The sequence below is a fragment of the Nothoprocta perdicaria genome, unplaced genomic scaffold (genome assembly GCF_003342845.1).
Source record: "Nothoprocta perdicaria isolate Ctin4 unplaced genomic scaffold, notPer1 scaffold_13, whole genome shotgun sequence".
In the NCBI taxonomy this organism is placed as follows: domain Eukaryota; kingdom Metazoa; phylum Chordata; class Aves; order Tinamiformes; family Tinamidae; genus Nothoprocta; species Nothoprocta perdicaria.
Window position 1 is genome coordinate 3069643 of NW_020454427.1, and position 25532 is coordinate 3095174.

The 25532-nt window shown below is 36.8% G+C and overlaps 1 protein-coding gene across 4 annotated transcripts; it reads left to right on the forward strand.

The window, feature by feature from the left end:
* The first annotated feature begins 223 nt into the window (after positions 1-223).
* EXOC1 (exocyst complex component 1) lies at positions 224-24988 on the forward strand. 4 transcript variants are annotated; one of them, XM_026033507.1, is made up of 20 exons: positions 224-291; positions 2541-2674; positions 3406-3536; positions 4664-4823; positions 5650-5670; positions 6480-6667; positions 7006-7233; positions 7456-7588; positions 7787-7896; positions 11479-11628; positions 12064-12169; positions 15660-15704; positions 16881-17044; positions 18462-18569; positions 19001-19077; positions 19533-19761; positions 20728-20911; positions 22411-22610; positions 23632-23826; positions 24354-24988. In XM_026033507.1, exons 2-20 carry the CDS (start codon positions 2551-2553, stop codon positions 24504-24506), a joined length of 2706 nt encoding a protein of 901 aa, XP_025889292.1. In that variant the 5' UTR covers positions 224-291; positions 2541-2550; the 3' UTR covers positions 24507-24988. The 4 variants fall into 4 exon arrangements, with proteins under 4 accessions (XP_025889292.1, XP_025889294.1, XP_025889293.1 ...); XM_026033509.1 differs by lacking the exon at positions 15660-15704; XM_026033508.1 differs by lacking the exon at positions 5650-5670.
* Positions 24989-25532: the final 544 nt, after the last annotated feature.

A 25532-nucleotide genomic window follows, 5' to 3' on the forward strand; every position in this document is an offset into this window, starting at 1 on the left:
CCCGCCCCTGCAAGCCCCGCCCCCGGGCCTTCCCCGCCGCTGCACTGCTCCTGGGGGGCGGAGACGCGCATGCGCGCGCGCCGGCGCTCGGCGGGCGCTCTAGTCCGCAGTCTCGGTGCTGGCTGGTGGGAGTGGTGCTAGGGTCACGTGGGCGGAAGTGTCGCGGCGGCGCTCGGAGGCCGTTGGGGCGGGGCCCGCGCGCGGCGGGGGCCGCGGTCGSAGCTGCCGCCGCCGCGTCCTGAGGCGCCGCGAACACCGCGTGGTCCGGCGCGACCCGGCCGGGGCTTTGCGGTGAGAGCGAGGCGGCACTGGCGTCCTCTGCCCCTTCCCCCTGCTCTGGCCCCGCTGGGGGCGGGTGGGCGGCGGCGGGGCCGATGTTGGGCGGGCGCTGGGGAAGCTGCTGGGCCGTTAACGGTCGGGCTGTATYCGGCCGTTGGTTACGAACGGGCTTCTCAGGGGGTTTGCAGCGCGGCCGCGCCTTTTGCTGAGGTTGTTACCCGGTAGGACACTGGGTGTCATGTTTTCCTGACTGGCTGTCACGTTTTCCTGGCTCCTCTGCGTGTGCAGGGAGGCCAAGCAGCGCCTGATGCTGTGTTGAATCATCCCCATGGATTTCCAKCCCGGACGGTGCCTGAGGGGTGGTGTCCCCTCTGTGCTGTGAGGCTGGTGTCCCCCGCTTCACGTAGAAGGAAGAGACTTKCTAATCTTCCCTTGCAGCTGGGATAGTTTGCTGTGAAACAGGCTAGTGGTTTGCAGCAGTTCATCTGGATGTGGGTGAAGTCCTGACTGGAGAAGGAAGGTGCTATATCCAAAATGCAACAGGCTGTTGGTGCCTTGTATGTTCAGTTTATCCTCTTGAAGAATAAGTGTGACAGACTTAAGCAGCTTGGGAAGACGAAGATAGACCAGGAATTCTGAGGAGAGGGAAAGTGTTAAAAAGTGACTAAAAGTGGAGTATTACAGTGCTGTAGGCATGTCGTAGAAACAGCATTTATGTAAAGGTCCTGAGCTCTTTGCAGCACTGATTCCATCTTGGGATATTGSCCCTTTTTATTGAGACCCATGGGTTGCTAATTGTCAAAATTACCAAATTCCTTGAGTGGAAAAAAATGTGCTGGAGAAGTTAGCTCGGGCATAGTGGGACAGAAGACCAAAAAAAAAAAAAACCCCAAGCCAGGGACTTTTCTGTTCAAGTGAAACAGTGACTTTTCTATTTCAAGTGCAGGGGTACCTTTGTGATTTTGCTTTGTGTTTGTCAGAGAAAGCAACTTATGCATCTCTTAGAAATGAAATCCCAACACRTTTTTACATAGTTTTATGATCAGGTATGTGCTGTGCATTAATCATGTTTTTAATGCATTGTAGGATTTTAAGGCATAAATTGAGAGTAATGGCAGAACTAAATAAAAGCACTGAAACATCTCACAAGTTTTGCTATTTCTTGACTACCCAGAGCAATYTCTGTATGGTGTGAGGTCCTGTGAATATTAATAGTAGTGTATTTTTGGGAACTTGATTTTTGCTTTTATGATCTTTGCTAGCTTAAGTATTTTTTTTGTTTGTTTGTTTGGTTTCGTTTTCCTTCTGGAATACAGAGGACTAGACCATGCTTTGCTAGGAAACTAGGTAATGATAGGGAAGTCTCTCTCAGAAGACCACCAAATAGAATATAAAACCCTTACTCTGCTTTAGGAAAATAGTTTGATCAGGGTACTTGGGAATTCTTCCATAGCATGGATTTAACTGTTCATTTAGGATTTATCTATTCTCATGTTACACTTCTTCACTCCATTCTCCGTACATATGGGATGCAGAGGTCCTGATCCTGAATCAGAATGATTTTTTCCACTTCTACAAAGAAAGAATGTTCTGAGCTTTAAAATATGTGTATGGTACATTCAGTCCCTCAAGACTTAAAGTAAAAATTTAAACTTGGAATTGCAGTGTATGGGTGCTGGAATGAACAGCTGCTGCTGATCTGGTGTCTTGGAAACATTATCAGTAGGTGCATAATAATGATTCTGGATTTTAACCTCCATTTCAGGTCATCACTGTAGTGATTTTTAGAATTAGGTTCTTCAGTTGGTCTCATTTGGTGGAGTTTCAGTGCGTACTTGTCTTTATACAGATATTTACAGGATTCACAGCATTTATGCTCACCCATTCTAAACTTCTRCTGCTACCTAGTGTGAAGGAGTGTTCTGTTTTGTTGTGTTTCCTATCTGAACTCATTTTCTTAATATTCCCAATTTACTTTGTTGATAAGAAGCTTTTTGATGTCCATTATATTAATCAGAAAGATCATCCTAGTGTTGAGAAATTACTCTTGTCTACCTGCAGTAAGGTATGGAGCTTTATCTTGGACTTATTCCCAAAATAGCTGGAATTCCATCGAATTATGCATGTCTAGATCATGATTTGTAACTTAGCTGTAAAATGTAGCTTTTAAAAAAAGTACTTGCTATAGGTAAAGACTTGTTTTTGTGTATTTTGCTAGCCTTTGAAGTGTGAATGTAGTGTGAATTCTTGAAATCTTTCAGCTGAGACAAAATGACTGCAATCAAGCATGCCTTGCAAAGGGATATTTTCACTCCCAATGATGAACGCCTGTTGAGCATTGTGAATGTATGCAAAGCAGGCAAAAAGAAGAGAAACTGCTTTTTGTGTGCCACAGGTATTTAGTAATATCACATGGTATTTCTGTCTTTGCTTTTTTATTATTATTATTCAGTTGCCTTCTTCTTAGCTTTACTTACAATATTTCTTGCTTATAAAAACGATGCTTCCATTTTTCTTGCAAAAAGTTGTCACGCTTGTGTTATTGCTTTTATTAAAACAGAAATAGAACACTGCAAGTTTCAGTAAGGTATGTGAGTAAAAGCAGGCAAGGAAGGAATCAATTATTTGTGTGGAATGAGGTGGGCTTTTGAAGGTGACTTTTTATAATGCTTAAAAGGAGGTTTAGTAGATCTSTAGGCTGATCAATCTAAACATGATGCAGCAGGGAGTGCTGATTAGAGTCAAAGAGAGAGGGCTCTGGAAAGACACAGAAACYGAACCGAGTTCTAGTGTTCCTTTGAGAGCAGGTGCCCTTGTGGTACCTCTTCCAAGAAATCTCTCTAGTCCAATATAGCAATAAATTAGCAGGCTAGATCTGAAAATTCTRAAAGTATTTTTATTCAGAGTAGAATCCCTAGTGGCATCTTTGTGTTCTCTCAGTAGTGCAGCAATGTGGCCATAGTTCTGATGAATCAAGGAAATAGCCATTAATTGGCTTGATTACTTCAGAAGCTGTACAGAGCTGCACATCTGGATGACTAAATTTTAAACTGAGCTGTGTGCACTGAGCGTGAAACTTGAAGCATTTTGAGTATTCCAAAATTACTCTTGTGCTTCATTTAACAGTGACCACGGAACGTCCAGTGCAAGTAAATGTGGTAAAGGTAAAAAAATCCGACAAGGGAGATTTCTACAAAAGACAGACTGCATGGGCACTTCGGGATCTTGCTGTTGTTGATGCCAAAGATGCTGTTAAAGTAAGTACGGGAAACTGGGTTTTTTTGTTGTTTTTTTTTTTTTCTTGTTTGTTTGTTTGTTTGGGTGGGATGCCTACTCTCTGCCTAGGACGCTCACTTTTAGTTCTGATAAAGCGCTAACTTACTTGGCCACTCGTCCTATAATTTTGATTGTTAATGTGTTAATTTGGGTTTAATGATACGTGTGTATTACGTGAACCTCATAAATTGAGACTGAATAGTTCAGGTGYGCTTCAATAGAAATACTTGAAATGTCTGCCCAATTTATTATGAGTAGTCTCTTTGGGACTGTACAGAACTGCTCCATAGCACTGTACAGTGCTAGTCTGTACAGTATTTGTCCATATATGTGTATGTATATATATATATACTGGACAAGCATATATACATATGTATGTGTTTGTGTATATATTTAAATGTGTGTTTGTGTGTATATATATACACATATATTTTTATCTGCTTCATTTCCAATGTAAATTTTGATTCCAAAATGTAGTTTCCTTTGAAATAAATCATGACCATCCTATTGGTGTACCTATACTCTTTTTGACAGGACACTCAGAACTTTTTTAATGAATCAAATGTGTAATGAATCAAAAGTGTAAGTAAACTCTGTCTTCTAAATCATGACATCGGCCGCTTATTGGAAAGCGTACACCTTCAASTGAAGTTCTTTTCCATAGAACAAGAAGCATAATCTAATTCTGGCCCATAAAATTCATCAAAATGAACAGGCAGAGATGAAAATTTTTGTTGACTTCTGTATATTTTGTCAATAATTCCAGACATGGGTTTTGGGCAGAAGGCTAACACACAGCGCAACTAGTCGTTCTAGGACAATATATCTTGGAAAGCACATACTGTGTTTCTTTAAACTATCTCAGATTTCTGTGTTAAATGTTACTGTTGCATTGTCTAGCTTGAAAGCATTTTCTTGTTCTTGTAGTGTTGTAGCTCCTTCTTTAAGGTGCGTCTGGATGCCAGTACTAATAYATCAGTTTAAGGCTGACATCTGTGCAATTTACTTTTATACTGTTATTTCAGTAATTAAATGATGAAACTGTCTCTCTTGTTCAGAAAATTATTTATGTGACTGTTAAGCCTGAAAATTGTCTCATCTTTTGCAGGARAATCCTGAATTTGATTTACATTTTGACAAAGTGTACAAATGGGTTGCAAGCAGCACAGCGGAAAAGAACACTTTCATTTCATGTATCTGGAAACTTAATCAGAGATATCTTAGAAAGAAAATTGACTTTATAAATGTTAGTTCACAGCTTTTAGAAGGTAAATTTCTACAACTTTGTTAAATGTGAATTTTAATGATTGTCAGAGTAAAGCAGGTATACTAAGTATATAAATCCTAAYAATGATTTCTTTTTAAATTCTCTTTTAAAATTTTTAAAAACCTCATATAAACAAAATGCTTGGAAAACATACCTTAAATTGCAAAACTGGATCAAAATATTAGTTAATGAAATTCTAAATGTCATTAAGAATATTGTTTTTTCTAGGACATTCTGTTTCTTGAACAGAACAAAACCTACCAGAAAGGTTTGGTAGGCCTAAATGTCTAACAAATCTTTGTTCTGCTTCTCACGTGCCCTGAGCTGRAAAAGTGGTTTAAACAGGGACATTTATAAAGCCTGTTATGCTTTTATATAAGGCTTATATCTGGTTTCTAGTTTGTTTCATAGTTCACAAACTATGAAATATCTGTTAAATTCTTCTGGAAGTGCAGCTTAAGCGACTACCTGGATGCTCTAAGGGTTTTGTATTGTACTCAAATATGATTTTTACATTCACAATACCTTTTAATATTTTTTAATTCAAGGAACGCTGAGTAGACAGTGCTGCTATAAGAAGTGGCCAAATTGTTGATTGATATTAAAGAGAAGACTAGTTTGTACAGAAGAATTTAAGTAATTAGAGGGAGGAAAACAGCTCTATTTTTCAGTGTTGACCAAAATATTTTTCATTCACTTTTCAAGTTCTTGCAAAATTAAAACATTCAACTTACTGCCACTTAAAAATATGCATGCTGTACATGCTTTGCCTAGCTAACATTCTCTGCTTCCTTTCTTCTGCTTTTCCATACCTTTTAATTCTCCAGAACTGCCTAAAGTTGCAGAAGGTGCGTAACACCTTTTTTCCTTTATTCTTCTTTGTGAGCAGTTTTTCATAATTAACTTCTCTCTTTTTTAATAGTGCTTTCAATAACTTACTAAATTGCTAGCGATAAATTTCAGTTTTCCTGAAGACTTTCTACAACGATTAGAGAGTAATGTCCTGTAAATTTTGTTAGCCATTGAATGGCTTTCTTAGTTAAACACTGCAATGAAAAATCATAGCTCATAAAAAAAAAAAAAAAAAAACTTAGGTAATTTTCCTTTCCTTYACTATTGCTTTTTCCTGTGATGATACTTACCTTGAGCAACAAGATAATTTTTACGTATTTCCTGATGTATTTCTTAACTAACTGTAGTATCTTTTGCTTTTTGTGCTATGTGTGCTAAAAGAGAGGCTCTAGTTACTGTGAAATTTCTACTAATAATTTTAGAACAGTACTGCAAAATATTCGGGTGCTTGTTACCACAGAAGAGGTGGGCATACTGAGACAGTCTCTCCCTTTATATACACAGTGCAGGAGGGGGCTGTTTGTTTTTTCTGTRTATGTTACATAGTTTACAGGGCATTGCTGCTGCGAACCAGTCCTGGCAATCTTATTGAAATTCATGGAAAACTGAGACTTAACTTGAAAAAAATTTTTATCCAGTAGCAAGTGTCYAGTAACAGGTGTTTGTTGTGGAAGTGATTTAATGGATCCATCTAATTAAAAGAGAATAATTTAACATATACACATGTGAACATACTGAAGTACTCTTAAAACACTTATGGTCTGCTTTTCATAACGTGCATTTTATTTCCTTTTTCTGTGTAAAGAATCAGTTCCGAGTGGAGAGAATCAAAGTGTAGCAGGAGGTGATGAAGAAGCTGTGGATGAGTACCAGGAGCTAAATGCGAGAGAGGAACAGGATATTGAAATAATGATGGAAGGGTGTGAATATGCCATATCTAATGCTGAAGCCTTTGCAGAGAAGCTGTCTAGGGAGCTGCAAGTGCTAGATGGGGTAAAGACTTCTTCTAATGCATAGCKTATTAGCATGTGAAAATACTTTCATCGCTACTGACTATGTAGCGTCCTTTGAAAAGGCAACTAATGTCCTGCTTGCATGTTCTTAAAAACATATACATTTAAGGACTTGTGTTGCTATTCCTAAGCAGAATTATGGGCTGCCTTGTATTTTAAAGATCTTGGAATTCAGTATTCACTTCTCAGATCTTCTGCAGTAAGCCTTGCGAATGAGGCATAGMGAAGAAAAGARGAAGGCAGTCTCTCTACACCTCACTTTTTCTTTTGAATTTCAAATATGTCTCTTAGAGTCTTACAGCTTAATTTTCTGTGTAGGCAAATATCCAGTCAATCATGGCCTCTGAGAAACAGGTGAATATCTTGATGAAATTGCTGGATGAAGCTCTAAAGGAAGTTGACCAGATTGAAATGAAGTTGAGCAGTTATGAAGAAATGCTTCAGAGTGTAAAAGAACAAATGGATCAGATTTCAGAAAGCAACCACCTAATCCATCTCAGCAACACAAACAATGTGAAGCTGCTGTCTGAGATAGAGTTCTTAGTGGTAAGCATGTTTGTTATACCGTGTAGCACAACTCTTCACATTTGGTATGAATTCCTTTATGTTGTCACCCTCCTTAGCAACCTYTTATGAAGCTTGTCTTGAAGTAGCTTGTGTAAGTTTTTATCGTGACAGAATTATATTTATCATTCATTATTTAACAGAATAACATAAAGCTAAACTCAACCTGCCTTTGGCTAATAAACAGTACTCTTTATTTTGTAGAATCATATGGATTTGGCTAAAGGTCATATAAAGGCCCTCCAGGAGGGAGATCTGACATCTTCTCGGGGCATCGAGGCCTGCACTAACGCAGCAGATGCCCTTCTGCAGTGTATGAATGTCGCCCTTCGTCCAGGTAGTGCCTCTGTCACACTGTGGYCTAACACATAGATTTATTTTTTATGATACAGCCTTTACTGTCAGTTCCTTTCCAAATGGTCTTAGGTGTTATTTCTGTACACTGAGAGAATTGTCACCCGTGGTGCCTTCTGTTCCTACATATGCTATAAAACTGTAATTTGTACTCTCTGGGCTTCTTTTTGTTTGCTTCTAGGACACGATATGCTGCACGCAGTCAAAGAGCAGCAGCAGCGATTTAGTGACTTGCGTGAACAGTTTGCACGGAGGCTTGCCAGTCACTTGAACAGCGTGTTTGTCCAACAGGTATTAACTTCCTACTTTATCTGCAATCTTCAGGCCCAGATGCTTTCAAAAAAGAACAACAATCCAACTGAAATTGGACATGTTCTTTGGTACGGTCAGTAAGCAAATGGACTGCTAAGAGATACTTCATGGGGAGAGGTCACTAACCAAAACAAACTATAGTGACTCAGAAACAAGCTTTTAWTTACAAAACAAACAGAAAAAAACTCTGTAGTACGTTTGGTATCTGCATTAAGCACACGAGATGTAAGGATTTACTTTGGCTGCAACACTTATTTGAGAGAGAGGGGAAAAAAAAAGTTAAATTTCAAGGGTTTAGAAGGCTAGAACTAGAGTTCTTGCTATCTGCACTTTGTAAATCGTTCAAAGTAAAACTGTTAAATGCTGGTTTTGAGCCTTAATTTGAAGTACTCGGTAATCACTGTCCTGAGATGTGTTTCCTGAGGATGGATATCTTTAAGCATCTTTTTTTTTTCTTGGTTTTGTTTTTTTCTTATCTCCAATTAGTTTACTCAGACCCTACTTCAACTCTATAACAGGTCCTACAGTCTTTCAGTTCCAGTGAGTACATCAGGTTTGATACAAGCTTTTGTAACTAACTTTTTTTTTTAAGCTTGCCTTAGCTAACTAGCAGCTGCATCTTTGACTTTACAAATATGAAATTTATCCTATGTGTGGAGCATCGGATTTATGTCTCTTCTCCTTTCTAGYATTTGCATCAGTTCTCAAGCTTTGTTTATCTGTGTGCTAGACAGCGTTCATCTGATCTGTGGAGTTTGCCTAGAGAGAGTGAAACACAGAGATACAGGGAGAAAATATATATTCAAGGAACCATAGTATATGTACCACTGTGCAAATTTGTTGTAGTATTTGTAAATAGAAGGCTTTTATACATAKGAGTACAGCAGTCTTAAGAGTTTTATAGTTTTTAGTATATTTGTTTTTATGCRTAAAATGGAGCAGGATTATGGCAGATAATTTTATTGAAAATTGCATTTGAGACTGTAAATGTGCCTCTTTATGGCAGGGATAATTGTTCTCTATACTTCCTTCATTTTGCAGAAGAATTCCATGGCATGCTAAAATTGTGGTCTTTAGCTTTTCTTAACAAATATGTTTCTCCTGCTGCTTCTCATTTTTGAAAAACTGAGCACAGCATATCTGTCTGACTCAAAATGAGTAAGGAGAAACTTAAATTATTATTGTGTAATACTAAATATATTAGCTGGAAGAATTATATTCAATTCTCACTTTAGGTGAAATCTAAAGCAGGCAACAGTATCTAAATCAGAAGAGGTAAATGTGAAAGAAGCTTCCCAAATATCATGTTTTTATGGTTTAGAAATCATTAGATAAAACAATAAAGTTCCGCTATGCTTAGCTTAAATGTATTTTGAAAGTGCAAACTTGTCCTTTTATTTATCTCTGTAAACAAAGTCGATGCTGTGGCTGTGATTCATACTATTCATAAAATACTGGAGCATTTCATCTCCTCATAAATGAGAGCAAATTTCTGAAATTTTAAACTTTGGATCGCAGCTCACTGAAATGTCAGATCATCTGCAGCAAACTGCTACTAACAGTTAACAGAGTTGTCTTTATTGTGTCCTAATAATAATTGATTAACTTGCAAAAATATCTGTGATCTTGTAAAGTTGTTTTTCTTTTCCTCACAACCGGGTTCAGCATTCAATTAAATGCAACTCTAAGCTTTCTGCCTTTGGAACAGTACAATGAAATAGTTGAATAATAAACTTGCAGCTTCATTTAGTGGCACTTAATGTARCTGTGTGCTTTGAATAAAGAGAGGAAGCCTGTTTTTTTGGTGGGGAAGATACAGTTAGACCAGATGAATCTCATCTTGAAATAGACCTAAATTATGCATTGTTTAGACTAGGACAACCAGAATGATTATTGCTGTGGAGAAGTTGTCTTGGAAAGAGGCATAGCCTGAGAAGGGACTCCTCATATGTAGTTTTATGAAGAATGTGAATGCCATGTAAAAAATTACTTTAATGAAAGAATATGTACAAAAAGTCAGCTGAGCAAGAAATCTGGCTGTATAGTAGAGTATTTCCTAGCAATTACACCAATTAGGAAGTTGTGGAACCTTATGGTTTAAAATAATTTATGTGACGGGAACTTAAACATGAAAGCGTATAGTGTGGGAATAAAAGTTGCATGCGAGGAGTTAGAACAGGCAGCCACAAATGGTTCCTATACCTAGTTTCAGTAAAGAYTATCAGAAGCATGTTGAAATTTTTTTCCTATACTTCAAAAAGATAATATACCTGCAACGAATAAAAATGTCACTGTTATTTTTACTATATTACAAATCTGTGCTGCTTTCTCTTGTGTACCTGTTGTTTACCTTAATCTATTTTTATGAGTAGACACATGCCAAGAAGTACACACAGTGTGTAGTATGATCACCGTAATTACGTGTGCTACATATGTTCAAAAGTTGTACGGCTGTTGCTGGAGTTTAATTCCAAATTGCAAGTTGCAACAATTACACTTTACAGTGTTAGATTTTTGCRATGTGGAAACAACAATATTTCTGTTTGTTTTAGAAAGGAAATTAACAGTGAGTGCAAAACTTCCTGCTTTTCTATGAGAATAAATGAATGAAATCCTGTAGCACTTCCTTGTCTTCACTATGGACTTATAGTAGTCCATTTTTTTTTGCCTTTATGTCATTAATAAGAGAATAGGTCTAAAAATAAAAGTGAAAATATTCTGGTTTTCTATAGGATCTATAGAAGCTGTTTTTTTTAATAAGAGTTAGTCTTTATAATGAATAGCAAGACACACATCCTTTTTTTTTTTTTTTTTTTTTTTTTTTTTTTCATTTTTAACTCTGGTGACATCTTACTTGTCGCCTGGATTGCCCAGGAAGCTTGCAGGTTCAAGCAGCTGGAAAGGCTTAAAAGCCACATCTACAGGTGTTATGGAATAAGAAGCAATCTTTGCTTAGAGGATTACTGTTTTTTCAACAGATCCCATAGAGAATAGGAAGAAGGACCATAAAGATAGTAACTTACTTTTAGAGGATTGGGTTATGTTGCATGTCCTGATCTGTTTGACACCAGTAAATGTTTACTGAACATGTCTGAACTGGTGCTTTCAAAGGTCAAAAGAAGCAGCTTTACAAAGAAGCAGCTATGCCTTAAAAATAATAATAATGCCATATTCTTTTGCAATGGTCAGAAACATTTGAATTCTTCTTATTAGACCTTTAGTCTTGCAGTGCCATGTGAGAAGTGCCCAACTGACTTGTCTTGAAGGCAAAATTATAAGCAGTTGGGGCCTTGCAGTGAGCAAACTTACTAAGGTACATTAGCTGCTGCAACTGCACCATCTTAGTGTCCATAKTATGACAGTGTCTAGAGACCCAGGCTGAAAAGGGACATGTTGTAGTGGGGATCTGAAAATCAGGAAGTTTGTGATTTTTACATAAGACGCTTCAGATGCTTTTCTGTTTGTGTGAATGGGATGCTGTCAATGTTTAAGTCATCCAGGAAATTTCTGTAATATCTGTATATTACTTTCAGATTTATTTTAGTACTTTCTTTTGTTAAGGGTCATGATCAGAGTTCCACGCTTGCGCAGCACTCTGTTGAATTGACATTACCCAATCATCATCCATTYCACAGAGATTTACTTCGTTATGCTAAGCTAATGGAGTGGCTCAAGAACACAGACTATGGAAAATATGAAGGTCTGACAAAGGTATGTGAAATGCCCAGGTGGTTCTAGAACTTCTTACAAAAGGCAAAAGAATTGCCTGTGTATATGTGCATTTTTTAAAAATATTCCCTATATTAAATATAACTTACTGTCTTTTCCTGTTCCTCTTTGGAATAGGAAACTTCATGTTGGTGTTTGATGAAATCCTTATTATTTTCCAGTTTCTGTGTGTATTTGTTCTGAAGCTTCATATAATATTAATCTCAATATTTATGTGAAATTATCATTTATGAGATAAAAAGAATAATTAAGCCATTTGCATGAGTCATTTAATGACTACTTAAATGTCCTGAATACATATATTTGTGTGTATATGTCTAAAGCAGCTTATTATGTACACTTTATTTCCATGTTGATTTTTGAAAATGAATAGTGTATATACCCAACTGTCAATTAACTTTCAATTTTTCATTTAAGAATTACATGGATTATTTATCACGACTGTATGAAAGAGAAATAAAAGATTTCTTTGAAGTTGCCAAGATCAAGATGACAGGCACAACCAAAGAAGGAAAAAAATTTGGTAAGCTTCTAAGAGGCATATATCTTCCTTTATTTTATTTAAAAACAAACAAGCCAACCAACCTCTCACAGGTTCTAGTGTCAAAACTGTAATGCTGTCCTATGCCTAAGTTGGAAATGGGCTGCATTTTGGCAAGGTAGGATGGAAAATAGAGCTAGCACAAGTCTTCCCCAAGGTTGAAGAAGCACAACAGAAATCTTGTGAATTAGGGCAGTATCAGAGGATAAAGTACAATTTGTCAGATATCCCATTTTTTAATCAACTTCCCTATTTTATTACTGGATAGATAACTCTTCTGATTAAAGTGAGCTTAGGTAGCATGCTTACGTGTTTTTTGGTGCTATTTGTTTTTGATGGGATTGATGATGGATTTTGAACAGACTAGTTTTAATCTTGGAAACCTGTGATATTTAGTTGTGWTTTCAGTTGGATTTATGCACATAGAAATCATGCTCGATTAACTTGTAGGCCTTTGCACTTAAGGGAGTAGGCATCCCTAATGGGGGGAAAATGAGCATGCAAGTGAACTGATTCTAAAACTAACCTGGGCACTTAGCAAAGAGCAGTGATATAGGTGCATTTATATATTAGCTATTCTGCATTTTAAAGTGCATTTCAAAAGGTGTTTGCTTAGCATGTCTGTATTTGTCATGATGGACTATCTTGTATATCCTAAATTCAGAAGGAAAGTACGGGTTGAACTAGTAAGTTCTGTCAAGCCAATTTTGATTCTTAAGCTTATGAAGAAGAAGAAAATAGAGAGAAAGCAGGAGAGTGGGGAGCGTTGACCAGGTTGGGAAGGAGAATAAGGAAGAAGAGCCTTGACAGGCTGGTGGCCATGAAGGGCAAGCGGTGCCATAGTGTCAGTCACGACAGTTTGTTTTGTAAGTCTTGAAAAGCTTACTCTTAGAACAAAAACAACTTCAGCATAAATTGATTTCTAGAATACTTTATTCCGTAACATCTCTCGTGATTTGCATTTGTGAGGAGACRATTTTTCTTTTCTAAGTGTTTTTGAAGCGCTGTCAATTTAGAGAAAGGTTGTTTAACTCATGAGCCACTTTGAACCAGCCTCACTTTGAAGGTTTCTGTTGCATATTTGGATAAACTTGAAGTATACTTAAAATTGGCACAAAATGGWGACCAGGAGTAGATAACAAAGGATTTTTTTTAACAGTTCTCTTGGTTTGATTATTTTTARAACAGATTACATTATCACAAGCACACTAAAAAGCATACTTCTGTTGAGTGTCTTTGGTGACTGATTGCTTGGAATGGAAAACTTGACCCAAGTGTACAGTCTCAAAAAATTGACAGACTTTAATGCCAAAATTGGAAGCTATATCCAGTGGGAGACTCAGSCTGGATTATTGATAAACTTCAATAGTTTAATAAGCTTTAAATAATGGTTATATGTGGCTGCATATTGAGGCCACAAGCRAATTTGAGAAAGAATTAGATCATCTTGCAGAAAACCTTGCTCCTCAGTACTCATCATGTTCTTAATGGTACCATTTGCAAAGAAGGAAAACAAACTTTGTATCTTTTTTTAAAGATGTTGTTTCGTTAAATGAATGTGGATTAATTTCAGCATTAAATATCAGTTGATGTATTTTTTTAACAGTTTCTAGTGTGTACATTGTAAGGGTTATGCCTTGAAGGTAGTGATCGTAATAGTCCTAGTCGCACATTACTTCATTAATTCAAAACGTATCATTCCTTAATAGTATACTTAAGGAATAGTATTAGTTCTATAATGCTCCAGTTGTACTCCAAGACTAAAGAAGACCTGATTTCCAGCTGCCTTGGTGTGTGTTCTTGCCTTTTTCCTTTTCTTTTATTTTTCTCCTTTTTTTTTTCCTTTGTGTGTGTGCGTGCGCTTTGGGAACAGCACTGCTATTTGAATGCCTCAAATGCAGAGGGGATGCTGGGAGAATTATTCTGGCATTATGTGTTAGTGCAAGGTTTTCTGTCTGCACTTTTATGGCAAAAATATCCTGGGTCATGAGCATTCACACTTGTCTCACAGTCTTTGTTGTTTTTTCCTTCTGATGAAGCCAAGACTTTGATACTTAAATACCATAAAATCAAGTGTGGGAAAGAGTGCTGCTGTTTTGACATGGTTACATGATGTGGTTTCTCACATGCCACATTCACTGTGGCTCCTCTGGATGTCCAGAGCCTGCACTTTGCATCTGTCCGTGCGGTGACTGTGCCAGAGCCCTGGAACAGGCTGCCGGGRGAGGTTGAGGAGTCTCCTTCTCTGGAGATCTTCAAAACCCACCTGGACGCAGCCCTGTGCCCCGTGCTCTGGGTGACCCTGTGTGTGCAGGGGGTTGGACTAGATCATCTCTGAGGTCCCTTCCAACCTTAAGGGTTCTATGATTCTGTGATTGTGTAGTGCGGTCCCGTGTGCTTGCAAAGTGGGGACGATTGATGCATGGCACGTGCATGTGCCAARTACACCAGCCTTGAAGCTCTATTTAAAAAAATATATATATTTATAAATAAAAGCCAGTCTGGAATTAAATTTGAGCTTGACATGAAAATTGACAATGTTGCTCCTACTTGAGAACATCTGGTATTTAAGGCATGTTTGTGGCATTTACTTATAAGTATGTACTTATTCTATTACAGTAGGTCTTGCTTGCTTGGTCCATTTTGGGGGGCTTGAAGCATCCATCCTCATCAGGGTCCTCTTAATACCATGTATTGCTTTTAGTGTATGTATGCAAATGCCTTTTACTGGTTAGGGAGTCTCTATTTACTGCAAATGTGAGGACATTTTATCATGCCCATTTACTCAGAATTTCAGATGGAAGTCCACTTGAGGCAACTGTTTTATTCTGCACAGACAATATCAAAACATATATTTGTTTACTAAAAAAAAATGTTTTCATCTTCTCTGAATATGAAATCATTCATTTTTGATGCAGCATGAATAACAAAGGTATATTTTCTGTGTAAACATCCAAGTTACTAACAAAAGAAAAACACAACASACTGGCCAGTTTTATTACAGATGTTAAAATTACTTTACGGTATTGGTGGGCTCCTTTAAAGAAGAACTCAGTACGAAATTTTGACTCAGTACAAAATTACATAAATACATCTTCTTTGTTTAATCTGAATAGAACAATTGATCTTGGAAACTGGGTCTTTTGCAATATTAACTCTTAACAAAGTAAGTTAATGGGCTTCTCTGTTTGGGAGAACTTAAATGTTATTAAAGAAAGCTATTTTTCTCTGAGCAAACCATGTAGGAAAAAGTAAAGTTTAATGCTTCATCTGTTGTCCATATAGTTTAGACACTGAATATCTAGAGTAGTACCTCTCCAACTAAATGTGTTTGCAATGTAGTTACTTGCTGCTTATAGTTCTCTGCATGTTTCTTTCCAGTTAGAGCTTAACTTGCATCTTGTGCATGGTTTGTGCAAACTGCATTTTAACTTGTCTTTGTCTTTGATGCTTGCAACCTAATCCATCCCAGCTACACTGCCTCGAAAAGAAAGTGCTGTCAAACAGGAAACGGAGAGTGAGTATAACTAGTTGCATTAGTTGGTATTGTCAATGCATGCGTCTCGATGTGAAGATGTAGTGCTGCATCGTGGAACACTTACCTAACATTGAAGCAGTCTGTCCAGAATGAAATAAGCATTAGCAGAATCATTGTTTCTGCAAGGCAAGAATGAAGTACAACTGAAATTGCTCAACATAAAAGTTGGGTAAGACAAGGTTTGCAGGTAAAGGTGCCATCTGCTTTTTCCATGCTACTGTTGATCTAAAAATGTTTGTACCTGAAAGCTTGTCTTAGCTTCCCAACTTTTCCAATAGGTTGAAGTAGCATCTTTTATTTAGGCTTATGAGCTTTGTCCTGTCTGTTCCCCTAGATCATGGTAGCTATGACAGCATACCAGCATAACAATTAAATGAAATGTTACAGAATAGCTTTTAAGTTCCTTTGCAGTTGAATTTAGAATTTACATATGGATCAAATATTGTTACCTTGTTTTTGTGTTGAGTTTTCTCTACAATGTTCCAAGTTTTCCCAAATTCCTGAAAACAAATGTTCCTCACCACTAAGGGAAGACCCTGAAATATCAGGGAGAAACATCTTGATGTTCATTGTGATTAAAGGCAGGAGGAAGCATCAGCAAACAATAGAGCCTACTTACTGTTAGAGATCAGGAAAAATAGCTAGGCTAAGCTATGTAGGCAAAAGGATGTTGAAAATGGAAAGGTCAGCTTCAAGATGTTGAGAAGATGGACAGTGCCTGTGTGTCTTACACAAGACTTCTTAATTTCTTCCTTTTGTAGATTAAATTTTTTACTCTTTGTCAGTCTTTGCCCAGGCTGCATTCACAAAGATCAAAACTGGTCTTTGCATCCACATTTTCAAGGAGACTGTCTCAGTGGTTTTTATACCCGACAGTAAAGTTTCTTTTATACTTTTCCTATAACATTTACAATGCAGGCTTTTATAGCTACTTTGTGCTTAGCTCTGAGGCTTGCTAAAGCATTTCAGTTACTTTGTTATAAAAAATGTTTATAGCAAAAGTATTTGCAGCTTAAATGAAGGCTCAGTTAATTTTTTCATTTTAATGTAGGGCTATTAGCAACACTCATCTGAGGTACTCTGTAATGAATTTGTTCTTCTYAAGTATTTTATTCTACCTTAGCTTCATTCTCTCACAGTCTTCTTATTCCATAGGTCTCCATGGAAGTTCTGGAAAATTGACTGGATCGACTTCTAGCCTCAATAAGCTCTCTGTTCAGAGTTCGGGAAGCCGTAGGTCTCAGTCATCCTCCCTGTTGGATATGGGAAACATGTCTGCCTCTGATCTTGATGTGGCTGATAGAACMAAATTTGATAAGGTAAAGCAGAAGTGTTAGGTAGAATTTCCTTTCGGTGCAGTGTTGCAGCTTTTTTGAATGTCCTTCATATGTAGATAATGAATGTGTACTGCATGGGAACACTTACCAAAGTTCATTTTAAATCCAAAGCATGATAATGATGTGCACTGCCCATCTAATAAAGGCAATTTCTAAGAAATACRTAGTTTACTTTTCTCTGTGACTATAGAACGTTTTGTCTAGTTCCTTTGCAAAATTGACTTGATGTGTAAAGAACATAAAACATTAAAAAAATTTAAAAAGCACAGTAGGTATTTAATCAAATAGAAGTTGAACTGAATAATTCTTGAACTGACTCAGATGTTCTTGAGTTTTATGTTTTGTCACTATGTAAGCGCAAGTGAAATGTAAGAAAACATATAACCTCTTTCATCTGGGAACTGAGCATGGAACTCATTTTAATTTTTTTTAATACTGGTTTCACTTCCAAGTCCTCAAAGTGGTTTGCTGTAACCACTGACACCAATTGCTGGGTTGTCCTCAGTATCCATTTGAAATGGTGATTTGAAAATATCGATACTTCTCAATTCTTGGGGAATTAACATCTAAGTGTGGGAGAAGGACTATTCTCAGAGTAGAAGATAAAAATAATTTATTGTTATGTACTGAATTTCCATCTTTTTGATGGAAAAGAGTATTTTTCTTTTGCGCTAGTGTATTTACTTTGTGTCTAAAAAGTATTTACTACTTTGCCAGAATATTTTCTTCCTGCTCTTGTTTAAAGATTAAAACATGCAATAATTTATATAAATATTTGCAAAGAAAATATATTGCAGTGTGTAAAGATGAAAGTACAATAGAATTTTTTGTCTAATACTTGATTTGCAATATGAGTATTTCATATTAGTAAATTGTAATGAATTATTGCCAAAATACTTGCTGTTCAATTCTAGATTAAATTCTAAAAATCATGCTGAATAGTTTTAGTTCAGTATGAAACTTTCAGTTCGTTTCCAAAGATGTAATTTACAGGCTTTTTCTGTAAAGCAGTTAGCTTCTACATGTACAGCTCGCTCATTTTTCTTTCCTGGGGCTTTTTATCTTCTCTCAGCAACTAAGGAGCAAATAGGAATCAATGACTTACTGTTCATATGCTAGTGTATTTGCAACAGCATGGAAGTCTTCGGCGGGCTGAGRTTGAAAAGCTTCTACTCATTGTGGAAAATGTTTATTGTTCTTTMATCTTTCTTGTTATATGGATTAGAAGCATATTTGTATGTGTTTAAGATGCAGACACCATTTATAAGGGTAAACATGAATTCTTTGCATTTCTGTCAAGTGGAAATCAACCTTCTAAAGCTTATAAACAGTTAAAAATACGTATTTTTAACGATTCCAACTGTTCAATATATTGATCTAATATTTGGTTTTCTTTTAGATTTTTGAACAAGTATTAAGTGAGCTAGAGCCTCTGTGCCTGGCAGAACAGGACTTCATTAGTAAATTTTTCAAACTACAGCAACATCAGAGCATCCCTGGAACAACGGTATRGTGCTTTTCAGTTCTGTCACTACGTCAAAATTTGGATTTATTTGTTGATTATGAGAAACAGATGGGTCTCAACTTATTCTTTGTTATCAGGCAGAATCTTTATTTCTGGACAGTCAATGAAAAAAAATATTAGAGGGGTACTGGCATTTTTTTTGCCATGATTTTGTTTCTTCGTAAAGGCAGTTATGTAGGATGTTATGTAAGAAGCCAACAGGAACTTTATTGTTGATAATACTGCACTGTGAGAAGCATGACCAGAATTCTTCTGCCAGAACTCTGCAAACCATTATATTTCCTTCTTTGGTGGAGGTAGTGGGGGGGGGGAATGCCAATAATTGCATTGTTTTTCTCAAATGTGCTTGTCAGTTAATACAGAAATTGAGGCAGCCTGTCAGCTTCCTGCATATGTATTCCTTGTTCTTACAGAATGAAGCAGAGGAAATGGATGGAGGATCTTTATCTCGTTCATATACTTCTGGTGGTCCTCAAACTGTATCATCTGAGTAGGTGTTGATGTTGATTATTTTTAGTCTTTAATTAGGCTTAAGCATTAATTTCTCCAAAGTATCTCTTTCTCCATGATACATTGTTTCCTTCAGTGAGAATAATAAAACTAAATTTATAGCTAGTCACAGGATGTGTCAGTAAATTTTGAACTTTAGTACATAGGAGGAATGCTTCTGAATAAGATAGAAGAAAGTAATACTGTAATAGCTTGCAAAGTGAAAGGAAACAAGAYTTTGTTACTGTGCAAAATAGGCTTAGMAAAATTCTAAATTTGCATGTGGCAGCCTYCACACAGAGTACTTTATATCAGCGTCATTCTGAAAACCTTGATATCTGTTAAATGCAAATGCAATATATTTTTTCCAAAGAATATGTATCAAATGAGGCTGTAAGATAGCTTACTAAACTGTCAGAGTAATATTTTATTTAATTCTTGATTATTTTTTAATAGGAAGGACATGATCCGACAAATGATGACAAAAATATTTCGCTGTATTGAACCTGAGCTGAATAATCTTATTGCACTGGGGGACAAGATTGATAGCTTTAATTCCCTTTATATGCTAGTTAAGATGAGCCATCATGTATGGACAGCACAAAATGTGGACCCAGCTTCCTTTCTCAGCACGACACTTGGAAATGTTTTGGTGACTGTCAAAAGAAACTTTGATAAATGCATTGTAAGTTCTTTTAGTTATACTGATTAATCTGACTAAGCCACTATAATAAGTGCATTCCTTTAAATTGAAATGAAAATGAGTGACATTATTGTCATGTGTTGATTCCACTTTCAAAAGAAATTTATGTAACTGCTGGCTGTGTTTCTCTTCATTCCAGTTTTCTTGAATGTTTATTTATAAAAAATAAGACTACTTATTTTTAGGATTTCAGTGCTGAGAAYTGACCTATTTATTTRCTTAGTTATGTACAATTGGAWTTTTATTGAAATTACTGAGGTAAGKCAAGAWGAATCCAGCTCTCTCGCTTTTTGACTTACTAAATAACCTCCCTAGTCTTATGTTTACATGGAAAAGCAAAATCCTTATTATATGCTAAATAAATATCTCTGATGTATTTATTCAACAAGAATGCTCTTATTCAAYGAGAAGCTAGTAGAGGTAAAATGGCAAACCTCCTGGTGGTAGGAGAGATGGCTGMTGCTGTTGGAAATTTGCTTTTCCTAATACAATATTTTGCATGAAATATGGCAAGTTTAATGAAAACATTTTGCTGGAATAACTGCTAAATTTGTATTTTGTTATAATTTGAGTCTAAGCCTATATAGTAATTCTAATGCAGGTACTTTAAACAGTAAACTGGTCATGAATGAGGCTTTCTTAGATAATATTCAGTAGAGCATTTCAGTAAAAAGATTAAAGAAACTTAGCAGAAGGAACCTTTTTGCTTGGTTGAATCAGGAAAGTTCCAYGTTAGATTATCTGAAAGCAGGTCTGAGTGTCACTTGCTTCTGGTGGACACGTTTATTTAAATAGCCAGTAAAAGAAGAACATTTTTGCTTGCTTCCTTTATATACTTCTCCAATGTATTTTTTTCAGTTAGTTTTTCAGTATGTTTCAGTTTCATTTTTTATGACATGGTCCAAAGTCATTTATTGGAGATTAACTTCTTTTTGTTTTAAATTTAAGAGTAACCAGATGAAACAGATGGATGAAGTAAAAATTTCAAAGAAGAGTAAAGTCGGGATCCTTCCATTTGTTGCTGAATTTGAAGAGTTTGCAGGCCTTGCTGAATCAATTTTCAAAAACGCAGAGCGCCGAGGAGATCTAGATAAAGCCTATATAAAACTTATCAGAGCTGTCTTTGTCAGCGGTAGGTCTTTTAAGGTGGTTATGCTTAAAAGCGATTCTTTCCTGGTTATGTATTGTTTTCTCCATCTCTGTGTGCTTGCCTACTTGAGAACAGCTCCATCTGTTCCCGGCCAGTGGGACGTACCTGTTTTTTTTAGAGGAAGAGGACAAAGCTCATCTGATGAGCTCAGTGAAGCTCATCTGAGAAATTGTAGCACAGTATTTCAGAACAGATTGTGCAGTGCTGAGGAGATATCACTTCACAGTCCATATCTGGTCAGCAGCAGCATCCTCGCTGATAGGATAGTAAATTTTAGGAATAATTTTATGTTATTTGATTGTACCTGAAATTTCTGTCTTTAAGAAGGTACAGTTCAAGTGACAAAAATAATCAGAGACAAGAGACAAGAGACAAGCAAAACTATACAGTGGTAGAAAAGTACAGGAAGAATTCAGAAAGCTTGTTTCAAAAGGAATTTAAGATGGAAGATGTAAGTTTTAAACTTGTACAGAGCTAACTTGGAGAACAAGGAAGAAAAGGAAGAGGAAGAAGAAAAATATATAAATAATGAAGAGGAAACAAAATCAAACTAATGCAATTTCCTTCTTGTACCAATTTTATACATTCAGTGCAATAAGGTAGTTAATTTACAAGTAATGTTGAAAAAGAAAGATGTAGTATTTTGGTTTGAAGAAAGAAAAGACCAAAATTGGCAGTAGCAGATTTTCCCGAATGACATTTTGGTTATGTCATTTGGAAGCAAAATGGTCAGCTCTGTTTATTGATACTGTGGTGCCCAGGAAGCTGTGCCCTAATCCTCATGGACAGAGATGCCCATGCCCTTCATTCTCATGGAAGACGTGGGATTTGGTGGCCTTGGTGAGCTGGGAAACGGAGGAGCGGGCCTAGGGAGCTGCATTTGCCATGGCTGAAGCCATCCTCTCCCACTCGGCGTGTAGGAGCAATAGCATGGAGTTTCTCTTCTGCCCTGAGCTTGTTTCAGGCCCACATGCAAGTCTATCACTTTCATTACCCAGAGCTGATAATGGAAATGAATTTTGACCACAGAATTAATAAGCTAAGCAAAAAACGCTGAAGAGAAACAGGGGAAGTAAAGCAAACAAACAAACAAAAAAGTTATTGAAGATTTTTATTGTAAAAAAGAGGATAAGAAGTATTTTCTTATGTAGTTCTTGCATTAAATTTTTAAAAGGTAATTCAGCATACTTTTATACCTTCACAAAACATGTTGATAATATCTGTTATGTAAATGACTGTGTAGTGACTATTTTGTATCTGTTTTTGATAAACAAATTCCCTACTCTTAGAACTATTTATTTTTCTTCTCTTATTGCCCTAACTATTGTTAAATAAAAGAATATTTGAGACAATTGTATAAATCATTGTTTTCAGCATAAAATCCCAAATTTATTCCTGCAATATTATTGTGGCTCTCTTTTTTTTATTGTTTCTGTCCTTCAGATATTTTAAGACATTTATGTTTTGTTTTTCTCTTACAGTTGAGAAAGTGGCAAATGAAAGCCAGAAAACACCGAGAGATGTGGTGATGATGGAGAACTTCCATCATATTTTTGCAACGCTTTCTCGCTTGAAAATTTCTTGTCTTGAGTCTGAGAAAAAGGAAGCCAAACAGAAATACACCGATCATCTTCAGTCTTATGTAATCTACTCGCTTGGACAGCCTCTTGAGAAATTAAATGCAAGTATATTCCACTTTAGCTTGATATATTTAATAAATGCAAAGCAGATAACTCTAAATGTTTGCTTCCTCCTTTAAAAACAGTTAAGATGCTTAAACTGGTTCATCAGTACTGCTATTGCCATGAAAACATTGGATATTTTCTTCCACTATCTTCTGCTATCCTTGTGATCAATCGAGAGCTTTTTCTACCTCAGCTGGAGAGAGACTAATGTTGGATGTTTCAAAAACAAAATAAAATAGTCATTGCTGTAACTTTCATAAGAAAGTCCTGTACACCCCATCAAATGCTGTGACTGAGCTTTAGACTATAAATATTTCAGTTCTATCCACTGAAAGTAGGTAACTGCTTTTTTCTTTTTTTCTTTCTATAAGAACTTTAGCCTGCTGATACTTTCAGACACTCATTTTCTCACAGACAGATTGAGAGAAGAAAAAAGTCTAAAACCTGATCTCTTTTTGTGAATAGAATAGCTTATTACTGCTTCCAACATCAGTTGATATGGCTTTGCGCAGATGTTTGGCCTACTTCGCTTTSTTTTTAATGATAAATTGAGCTACCTACTTGGAGGAAGGTGAGAAAAGAAGGCAATTACGAATAAAAATTGCTGCAGTGTAATTATGGTGTAGAAAGAAGTAGAGACCATTCCTATTCAAATGACTGGTCCAAGTTTATCCCTTAATGATCCACCTCTTTTTTAGGCTGTGATCTCATTAATTGAGGAGTTTGAGAATGGTTGAGTATTGGTTAGAAGGTTGCAAAGAGAAGCTTGATTACTTTTAGAAATGTTTAATTTTAGTTTTACATTGGTACTTATGGAGTGATGTGAACTCAGAACTCAGTGCGCTGAGTTCAGATGTTTACGGCTGGGCAATACTGCCATAACAATTRAAAAGGAAAATGGATGGAGCACGCAGGAACCATGTTGTTGAGCAGAAGCAAGATAGGCCATGAAATAAGCGTATATGTAGTTATATTTAATGTCTATGAGAAATCTAAACTAATGATTATCATTATTAGCATTTTTTTGAAGGTGTTGAAGCTCGTGTGGCTCAAGGGATACGTGAAGAAGAAGTAAGTTATCAGTTGGCTTTCAATAAACAAGAGCTTCGGAAAGTCATAAAGGAATATCCTGGTAAGGAAGTGAAGAAGGGATTGGATAACCTCTACAAGAAGGTAGACAAACATCTCTGTGAAGAAGAAAACTTACTTCAGGTAAACTCAACCATGGTTTAAAAAGAATAATCTGAATCGCTTGTTAATATTTTTACAAACTTTATTACTGCTTTTGCATGTGTATTTTGTAGGACATTTCTAGCTTCTGAGTAATTCTGAAAAACACTGACTGTTTTGAGMTGGACTTCCTATAAACCCTTGCTCACTTTATTTGTTTAACAAATTGATTTTAACTATRATAGTAAAGAAAGAGAGGTCACAGAAACGTCCTTTATTATTTCATGATTTCCCCCTATTTCTGGGACATGCTGGAAGAGGGGTGAACCAGATTCAAATGAACTAATGTGATTCAGAAATTTAGTTGCTACTCTGTAGCAGTATATACTTGAATAAACCCATTTTTACTAATGATACAACTCAGTTTACTGTGCCTTGATGCTGACGAGCTTTGTTTTTTAGATATTGCCTTCTCTGTACTAAGAATCAATTAATGAGCTTGTTGTGCAGCTTTTGCATTCTGCGTGTGGTGCCGGATGGCAATATCTGAAGTTTGCTTTCTTTGGCAGGTTGTGTGGCATTCAATGCAAGATGAGTTTATACGTCAGTACAAGCACTTTGAAGGGCTGATTGCTCGCTGCTATCCTGGATCAGGAATTACTATGGAATTCACTATACAGGATATTTTAGACTACTGCTCCAGCATTGCACAGTCTCACTAACTTCTGCAAAGGGAAAGAGAAGCTAGCAAAGTTTGTGCCTGTGTGTAAGGGAATCAAACACTATAAATGCAATTTGTTTTAAAAGGTGGAAATATATGTATGTGTATAATTACTTGTCCTATGTCAAGTCACATACTTATTTCAAATGTCTTTCAGTGCAAAATGAAACCTCCAGTAACTGGTTTCTCTTCTGCTGGGTTGAAGTACTGTTTGTAAGCATTAATTCTGTGAAACACTGTGGATCTAGGGCTTTTTTTTYCCCCTCCCCTAATGTCTACATACGTTTATTTATAATCCCTTTTCTTGCAAATAGCACTAACTTCCTAATACAGTAAAAGGATACTACTTTCTTCACTAATACTTTGTTTCTTGGAAATTATGTAAGCATTAAAGACTATCATTTTTTTTCTTTGTCATTGTGGAATGTGAGAGGTATGTGGTGGGATACAGAATTCAYGTTCAAAGACATAACGTGACAATGGTTGTATTTCTTAATTAAAGTGTGTTCATCATATTCTGCTGTTCTGTGGAGTGTTAACTGTTAGTTTTCATGTTTTGAACTACTGCCCTTGTTTTGTCCCTGGGGCCTGAAGTAGAATTACTTAATTTCAGAACAGGCTTTCTCCTTTACAACTCAATATTGACTAAGTTTCTACCTGCCCATCACCCAGCTTCTTTCTCGGGCTTCAGCTGCCTGCCCTGCAYGGCCTATTTTCCATAGAGCACAGGGGAGGAAGCGTGGCTCAGGCAGCRGAGCACGGGCATGAGGGTGTTGCTAAGCTGTGACATAAACTGCTGGCACAAAGACCTTCTGGGGCGTCTTGTTGTGACCTGAACTTGTAGCTTATTAAATCCTAGCTCAGTTTTATTAATTCATGCTTCAAGGGTCTGTGTAGGTGTCAGACTGCCCTARGCAGCCTCAGGTGGGGGGAATTAACTCGCGGGAGAGAAACTCCCTTCAGCTGCTAGAGGGCTGGCTCATGGAAGGAGACCGGCTGCCTCTTCCGCACCGAGGTGGCCCTTGGG